Source organism: Pteropus vampyrus, unplaced genomic scaffold, assembly GCF_000151845.1.
Source record: "Pteropus vampyrus isolate Shadow unplaced genomic scaffold, Pvam_2.0 Scaffold1, whole genome shotgun sequence".
In the NCBI taxonomy this organism is placed as follows: Eukaryota; Metazoa; Chordata; class Mammalia; order Chiroptera; family Pteropodidae; genus Pteropus; species Pteropus vampyrus.
This window is the reverse complement of record NW_011888782.1, coordinates 32,046,552-32,056,018: the sequence shown is the minus strand read 5'-3', so window position 1 is coordinate 32,056,018 and position 9,467 is coordinate 32,046,552. Positions and strand designations below refer to the sequence as shown.

Genomic DNA, 9,467 nt, shown 5'->3' with positions numbered 1-9,467 from the left:
ACCCAGACGTAGGAATTAACAAAGATCTTAAAGCAGATGTTAAATTATGTTCAGTGATGTAAAGGAAAATATTCTCACAATTAATTTTTTAAAAAATCAGAAAAATCTCAACAGAAAAAAATAAACTAAAAAAGAAATCATAAAATCGAAAATATAATATCAGAAATAAAATATTCAGATGAATGGACCTAATACATGAATAACGATGAGACAGGAAATTGTTAGCAAAATTGAAATATCAATAAAAATTATCCACTCTAAATAAAAGAGAAAAAATTTTTAAAAAGAAAAAACATAATAGTCACAGAGACCTGTGATGAAGTAGCAAAAGTCCTTCGAACATATGTATAATCTGGATTCTAAAAGAAGAGGAGAGACAAAGTTAGAAGAAAATTTATTTGAAGAAATAGTGATTAAAATTTTCCCCAAATTTCTAAAAAACATAAATTTACAGATTCAAGAATCTTGGTAATCCCCCAAGCAGGATAAATATGAAAATAACCATACTTACACACATTTTATGTCTAAAAACAACAATAAAGAGAAAATCTTGAAAGAGAAAATAAAAAATGACAAATTATATTAAGGGAAGTGATGATCTGGGTATCTGCTGCTCTCTCACCAGAAATGATAAGACAACATTTTTAAAGTGCTAGAAAATAAAACCCAGAATTCTATATCCAGCAAAAATGTAGGTCAAGAATGAGGCATATTTAGATAAAAGAAAACTAAGAGAACTTCTCACAGGCAGGTTTACACCACTAATGATGATAAAAGAAAACTAAGAGAACTTCTCACAGGCAGGTTTACACCACTAATGATGATAAAAGAAATTATTTAGGCTGATGGGAAATAATAATACTAAACAAACTCAGAAATATGGAAGGAATAAAGAGAATTAGAAATGGCAGCTATGGTCAAGGAATGACTTCTTTGCTCTTACTACTAGGAACACTACTGTCAGACAGCCTTTAGTTCTCAGCATCTTCAGGAATCATCTCAATTACTTTGTCCAAAGCAGACCGTTCTCAGGACATCCCATACCCAATGACTGACTGAGATGAATGTATAAAGGCCCCGCTAGGTTGATTCAGTGCAGGGCCTCTCTAAGGCCATTCTAACTCCACAGCTCCCCATGGCTATCTGATGAGGGTCTCAAGAGTTGAGACTGCAGATAAACATCTCCCTCTGAAAACTTGCCCTTCCTTCCAGATGTTTCTTCCAAGTGTCCTCCCTAATAAACATTCTCTACTCTAAACTCTTTCTCGGAGTCTAATTTCTGGAGAGCCTGCAACAGCATCAACAACTCAAAGGAACAGATATTTTTAAAGAAAATGGTTTGCTTCTAAAATCTTATAGTCATGTTTTTGGTACTTTTCTACACTACTTCCTTAAACACAAATAGGATTTTGTTCTTAAGATGGTTTCCAGGTTTGGGAGGCAGACAAGTCATATAAACTAATTTAGCTAAGAAAATCTCAAAATTGTTTGTTCATTGTTAATGCGTAAATAATGTGTTACTTCATAGAAACAGTTAGCTGATTGTGACTCTTACATGAGTTTTGTTATACAGTCCAAAGCTTTTTCATAACCTCAGTTCTGCTTCCTAATCCCAGTCAGGAGTTATCAAATGTGTGTCAGTGATAGGAAGGAGGAAGAGGAAAAGTATATCGATGATTACTGAATGTTAGTCATTATGCAGACTGATTTTTCAGATACAACATGAAACCAAATGATAACTGAGTTATTTTATTCACTAGCACCATCAACTGAAATATTCATGACCTTATTGGGAGGCAACTTATCTACTGTGGAGCTCTCTCATCTCCTTATGCCTATTCTCAATTTATTAACATCCCTATATTTAACTTCTCATCTTACTTCTCAATTTCAGAGGTTTCCTTCTTCTTACTTAAGTTTAAGAACTCTATCTATATCCCAGATTGTCTTTCTTCCCAGCTCTTCTCAGATCTTGCTTTCCATTACTGAGAAGAGAGAGAGAGAGAGAGAGAGAGAGAGAGAGAGAGAATTATCACTCCTAGGACTCAATTACAAAAATCTCTAGTACCTAATTTACTACATTTATCTCTGTGAGTACTCTCTTTGTGAGATCCTCCACTCCGCGAATGATTCACAAACCCTGGACTGTGCTATACTTCCAGGAACCTATAGGAATTTTCCTCCTAGTTGTTCCCCCTCACTGTACTAAATTTAACATCTTCCTCTGCAAAGAAACTTCCCTTCTCAGCCACCAATGTCTCACAGCAGAATCATAGGACTTCCTAAAATGGAAACCCAAGGGTAGGAGCTCTTCTCTCCTGCTTCAAAATAAATCTTTTACCAAGTGTCACTCCCACTGAACAGAAAACTGCTGTCATATTATTCTCAAAAATTATTGTTTTATTATATTATTTTCCTGTTCACAATACAACAGATGGCTCCTCAATGTTTACTGCACAGTATCCAAGTTCCTCTGTTTAGCTATTAAGGGCCCCTGAGATTCAACCTTATTTCCTATGATCATATAACACACTATTTCCATTCCATCAAGTTTAGAATTCTTTCTCTCCTCAAATCACTCTGCCTTTGTTCACACTGCATATCCCCTCCTCCCGATTTGTATCTGTGCCTTTCCTCATCAATCCAAATCTATCATTCAAGGCCCAGCTCGAGACCCATCTCTTCTATAAAGCCTGCGACAACTCTAACCCACCATAATTTCTCCCATTTGGGGATTTTTACTAGAGTCATGGACAATTTCAAGACCGAATGATTTAAAATTTTCTCTTAAATTGTCATCTTAGCTTGATTCCCCTAATTTAGATTGCTAATAACTTTTAGGCACTATTCACATGCACACACAGACTCCTCCATGCACACTCAGTGTTCTTAATAAAAATTTCTGATTAATTTCTTAAAGATGGATATTTAGAGAAAACACACTTAAGAATTACTATAATATGTAAATTAGCAACTATCACAAACTAGAAAAAGAAGAGAGGGCTGAAATTAATAAGGACAAACACCTTTTACTTTCACAATTGCTTTTAATCTCTTTTTCCATCTTTTGTGAACCTGCTGAAGCTAACCAAACAGCCTTGTCTCGATTTTTATCTCTTCTTGTTACTGCCTGCCCCCTAGTGGAAGACAATGACAAATGGTCAAAATTAGCCCAAGGAATAAAAAAAAGAGTAGTGGATTCCTTTTCAATAATTCGTAATATCAATATCAGTGACTTTTGTAAAAGATAGAATCATATTGATTGGAATAGCAAAATATAATTTGAACACAGGAAAAACTAGAAGATAAGTGGCTAAAATAAGGAGGCAGTGGTGTGGAGTGAAAGGAATGCTAAGAAGGCGGACCGGGCACAGGGTTGTGAGTTTGCTCTGCAGTAGACAACTTAGGGTGTTTTAATTATTCCCCTCAGCTCTTTTCCCAATAAACTTTGTCTACCGACTACCACATTGCTTGAATTTATAAGCAAATTAGTAAAGAAAAAAGTGAATAGATTTTTTTTAATGTTTTGTTTTACATTGAAATCACTAACTCCCTTGCCCCTTTGTTAATTTATCTTTGTATATTAAAGTGAGTTATTTCTATTTGGCAGTATGAATAACAAAGTGGTACTAGAGGCATAAATTTATGTCCCAAGTAGTTTGCTTCTCATTATTCTAAATGATTTCATGGTGAATTTATCATGCCAAATCACTGCATATAAAGTAATTTGCTTTTTTATATCTTGATTCTAAACATTTAGATAATTTTACAATTATACAAGCACAGACCTTAGAGATTTGATGTATGTAGTGTCTCCTAAATGTAATTAGAAATAGTTTTAAAATTCAAACTTTTAAACCATTAAAATTCAAAATTATTGATTATGTTTTCCTAAAAGTCATAGTGCAATTTGACATAAATACTCCTTGCTTACCTGGCTTCTCTGACAAGTTGGGACCTCCACAGGTTTCTATAAGAGCTTTCTACAAGATCTCAACTACTGAAAGATTCAAATTACTTGATTTTTTTTTTTTTTAATGAGTAAATAGTCCATTAAGTTTATAACCCAGTACTGGTTTAACTTTTTTTCAGTGCTGTTATAAATAGTGGTGCTCCTTAATGAAAAGCATAATAGCTAAATATCGAGGGAAATTATCTATTCAAATGTTTAGTGATGCTTATAGATGTGAGGGGATGTGACTCTGCCATGTACTAGTAGTGTTGGACAAATCATTTCATCTGTCTAAGCTTCAGTTTCTACCTTTGTAAAATGGAGAAATGTCTTCCGTGCCTACTTCACTGGGTTACTGTGCAGATCAAAGGAAAAAAGTGTGTGAAAATTTTGCATAGGTACAGTGACAGAGTATGGTTATTTTGTGTGTCACCAGCAAGATTATCATACTGAAAACAGACTTTTTGCTGTAAGATAAGCATTTTCAAGTTATTCATTTGAGAAAAAATACATTTTCTTCTTTTAATTCTAAAATTAAAAAAAAATTAAACCAACTACATTGCTTCCTTGCCACTGCTTCCATCTACTTAAAGTGAAACCTGAAAACTCCTTCGCACATCGACTACCAACCCTCTACCCTCTATAGTGAAACCAGGACACCCCCACAGTAGTCCCAAGTTCTCTACAACACCCACAGGGACCTAGACGTTAAAGAGTGTGTCCCCCAGCACAGAAAGTGTCTTTTACAGGATACACATTTTAAAAATAAATAACACATATATCACAAATGCACCTCCAAACTGTGAGTATATTTTAAAAAGCACCTGGTTGTAGAAAGTTATAGAAAGCTATGGACTTTCCTAATTTATACTGCTAACAACATTGACCTAAATGTGTCAGAACTATTATTTAATTTTTTTATAAAGAGATAAGAAGATAAAGAGAACCCAGATGACTTAGACTGCTATTAGAAATTATTTAACTTATTCTGCCTCATTCAAAAAAGGGGGGGAGGGGAAAATAAGATAGTGGCAGTGAAGCAAATCATAGAAATGTGTGTACTTCAGTAGGATTCAAAGTAAAATAAGTAAGACAGAGAAGAAATAAAGTGGATAATAAAGTGGAACAAATCTAGAAGCAACTTCCCTCCCCGTTCTCTGTGATTGCATTTATCTTATATTGCTCCATAAGAAAGGCAAAGAATGCTCAGGAAAAGCTGAGACCAGGTTTCTCACCAGTCATTCTCCTGTGACTCTCCTAAAGATAATTCTAACTTACCAGCCACTAAGAAGACACTCAAAATCAGTAGTAGCTGTAGGTCAGAAGTTCTCCAAGCACAGGGCATTTCTGTTCTCTTGTTTTCTGCCCTTCACTCAGTACTTCTCCACACAGGTATCAAAGGAGCTGTGGGCATGGTGAGGCTCTTTCTGGTTGACGTCTCTGTGCCGAATCCTCTTAGCCCATCAGCAGTGGGACGCTCCTTTTCTCCTGGCCTTTTCTTTTAACTCTTTCTGTTTTAGCCTGATTAGTAACTTGGAACAGAAGAAACTCTTCTCTGGAACTTGACACAGCATTATATTTCCTGTATGAAGCACAGAAGCAAAGACAGAGGAAGCAGATTGATTGAATTATCTTTCAGCTCATTGGTCCTCCTCTCACTTCTGCTGTGCACAGATAAACTTTACAGTAAGGCATTGACTGTGCCCAAGATTAACGGATTTGTCTAAACTTGGATTGAAAAGCAAACCATGATATTTACCTATTTTTGGTCCATCCCTTTAAACTTTCCAGTCATGATAACTTTTAGAAGCTTTCTCTAGCTTAAAGAGGTGGAAAGCCTCAGTAATAAAGTTTATAATAAAATATTCTCCCTTAAAAATTCTTGCACAAAAGAATTACTGTCTATAATATTTACAACTCTAGAAACATCCTAAGTGCATTACTTTCTTATTGCTACTGTAACGAATTACCACAAATTGAGTGGCTTAAAACAACACAAATGTATCTTGCAATTCTAGAGGTCAGAAGTGCATAATGGATCTTACCAAACTAAAATCAAGGGGCCAGCAGGGCTATGTTCTTCCCAAACACATTGACTTTTCCAGGTTCTAGAGGCCACCAGTATTCCTTGGCTTGTAGCTGCATCATTTCTAACCTCTGTTCCATCGTCATGTTCTCTGATTGTAACCTTCCTACCTCCCTCTGATAAAAACTCTTGTGATTATATTGGACCACCCAGATAATCCAGGATAATCACCTCATCTCAAAATCCTTAACTTAACCACATCTTCAAAGTCCCTTTTCCCATGTAATTTACCTACTTACAAGTTTCAGAAGTTAGGTCATAGACATCTTGGGGGGCCATTACTCTGTCTATCAAAATTTGGTATTTATTTTCACTTTTGAAGAGTTAGACTGATCATTCGAATCAAATTACAAATAAACACCCATCTTTAGTTATGACAGAGCTGAAATTGAGACTACAAAAAAAAAAAAAAAACCCCTCTGCCTTAATGTGCTAGTTAATATGCATTTAGATTATGGGAAGAAAGAATCCCACAACGTGCTAAGAATTTCCTACCTCAAGGCAAACTCTTCAGGAAGGGGAAGAAAACATTGAAAACAGAAAAAGAACTAAACTACATGCATTTTTTTCTTTTAAGTTAGCAGTTTCATCTTTCCTCTTGCCAAATAGTAAGCTATATATATTTTTTCCCCTTCCCCTGATACAGCTTTCCTTCCAGTGAATCAATTTGATCAATACAGTGAAATCAGGTGCTTGAGGGCCTAAAGATATGGAATATTTAAAGATATGAGCTATATGACAATGGTGGACTATAGCAAAAACAACTTTCCTGCTGTCTAATATTTTACTAGATGTCAGAAAATCAGTGATGAAATGTAATTTGAGACATAGCATCTGGTTTCCACCACATTGATGTTAAGGTACATAGTAGTTAAAGTCGTGAGTTTTGACAAGAGATGGACCTGGGATTGAGTCTCTGCTCAGCAGTTACTAGTCTGATGATATCAGGCATGTTTCTTCATCAAGTTACTAACCTGTTTGTTTATTTTTCATTTATATTATACTTACATGAGCATTTTCTTATGTCATCAAAAATTCTTAGTGATCATTTATTTTAATGCCTGTCCAATGACAACACCCAAAACTAAAGCACAGAAGGTGATACTTGGTGCCAAAACCGGAAGTAAAACTCATGTTTCATGTTTGCTAGCCCTGTGTTCTTTCCACTCAACTCTTCTAGTATGAAATTTCAGGCAACAACTTTCGTAGACACACTTTCATGCACTCATCACAGGTCAGACCACAATCTAAAATCAGCAGTTTAATCGTCAAATGAGTGGTGTCAAAAACCATAGAATTCTTGAAGCAGATTTGGGATGATGAAACTTTCTCTTCCCACTCCTTTATCCCCTCCACCCAAACTGCACCTCCACAACCTCTCAACTCCTACCTTTACCTCTTATGGAGAGCGGATGTTGGCAAGAACAATAAAGGGACCAAATGTTTGTTAGCTTAATCATCCACCAAAGATATGCCATGAAAGTCAATATCATAAGGGAACAATATGCTTGTCTAGTAAATGCATATCTCTGAAAAATCTAAAGGACTCAGATTCTCCTTAGCTGTGCCCCTTGGGCACCAGGTCCAAAAAAAAAGCAGAGCAAAAGATCAAGATAAGACCAAGAGAAAGGTGCAGCTCAAACAAGAAATTCAAAACTTTAACTCCGCCAGTCTTTCAACTCCTTTTCAATACTACCAATTAAGAATCAGTGCACATGAGAAACTAACAAAAAAATGTTACACTAATTGATGTCGTAGTGGCCAAAACAAAAAGGCTTGGTAAGCTTTAGTGAGTTAGAGCTTTTAGACATAATGCCCTCAAATTTGCACTATTGATTTATCTGCCTATAAATGCTTTTGAAGTAAACTTTTTCCAGTCAGGTATATTTCTTTGTCTCCAGTGTCAGATTCAGACTTAACCACAATCTAAAGCCAGGTAGAAGACATTGCTATCTTGCCATTGGTACCTCTCCACATTATGTAGAAGCTTTGCATGGATTTTAAATACTTATTGCAAAGACACTAATGGCCTTTTTATTCCTGATCTTTTGTTCTCTATTGCCTGCTCTTTCACCAACTACACTTGAGTCTTGACTTCCTAGAACTCAAGTACCTGCTTGCCTCTCATACCTTAACTAAATTTTCTGGATGTGTATCTTTACAAAAATGAGCTAATACCTACTTGCCTTGTAATTTTTCCTTTCTGTGAACTCTCTGACTTACACGTGTGGCCGGACTTCCCCTTCCATAGTGTGTGCACACTTGCATACTCACACGAACATACTACTGAACAATTGTGCCAAGTCCCTCAATCTACCCTGTCTGACTGCTGCCCACGTACTAATGTCACGATTTCACAGAGGTAAAAGAACGATGCTTAACAGTAGGAAGAATTTCAAGGAACTCATACTCCACAACACTCCACTCTTTATTTCACTTCCTCCCTACCCTCATGGAACAATGTTTAGAGATATGAGGCTAATGAACCACCACATGCAATGACTGCCTAAAATGGCTGCTCTTCAGGCCATATACTATTTTCCTATTCTCCAATTCGCTTCCCTACAATCTTTGTAGACCCAAGTTCTGAATACTCATTTGAAACCCTTCCATGTACAATCACCAAATATACTAATGAGCAACTTAAAAGAGCCTCACAAAATGTGTGTTTCTATTTTTTATATTCTTTATCATTGATATTCACCTTGAAATTTTTCAATTCCAATGTCATCTCCATAATTCTCCTTTAAAAATGAGAGAGTTAATCATTATTTTTCAAGATATATTCACAGATTTTGTGAAAAGAAAAATTTAGAAGTAGATGTTAAAAAGAAAATAAGTGTAATGTCAAATAAAAAGTAAAACAGGGCAGAGAAATTAGTAAGCACATTTCATATTTTGCTAAATATGAATTTTAGACTTCAGTGGTCATAACTATCATAAGTAGTCAAGTTCTTAGCTTAATGTCCAGGATTTGTTTCAAGCGCTTTATAAATATGGCCTTGATTAACCCTCTCAACAAACCTATGAATTAAATATCATTATTATCCCCTTTTTACAGTTGAGGAAACTGAAGCCAGAGAGGTTAAGTATTGTTCAATCACACAACTAATAAGTGATGGGGACAGAATTCAAGCACAAGAAATCTCACTCCAAAGTTCATCTCTTAGTTATATGGCTAATTACTATTTTGCAACTCTGTCTTGTCTCCAATACATCTTCCACACTCCTTTTCCACCCTAAATCTATTCATCTATTCATTCATTCTTCCAGTTGGGCACTCTTACAACTTCATAGTTTGTCTGTTTTGAAGTGTGGCAGAGAGGCAGAGAGAGACAGAAAGGAAGAGAGAAAGAAAGAGAAAAAGAAACTCTAAGCTTCTCTAATCATATTTGCATTGATATCTCTCTCTCTGCTGCCCCCTGGAGA

The 9,467-nt window shown here is 35.6% G+C and overlaps 1 protein-coding gene across 1 annotated transcript in view; it reads right to left on the bottom strand.

The window, feature by feature from the left end:
* Positions 1 to 8,792, bottom strand: part of LOC105288998 (cell surface glycoprotein CD200 receptor 1-like) — a 40,149-nt gene extending 31,357 nt beyond the window's left edge. The window contains exons 1-2 of the mRNA XM_023525613.1: positions 8,743 to 8,792; positions 5,231 to 5,534 (exon numbers count right to left, since the gene is read on the bottom strand). Coding sequence (XP_023381381.1) covers positions 5,231 to 5,297 — 67 coding nt within the window. The 5' untranslated portion in view covers positions 5,298 to 5,534; positions 8,743 to 8,792. The remainder of the gene's footprint in view (positions 1 to 5,230; positions 5,535 to 8,742) is intronic.
* Between the last annotated feature and the right edge of the window lie 675 nt (positions 8,793 to 9,467).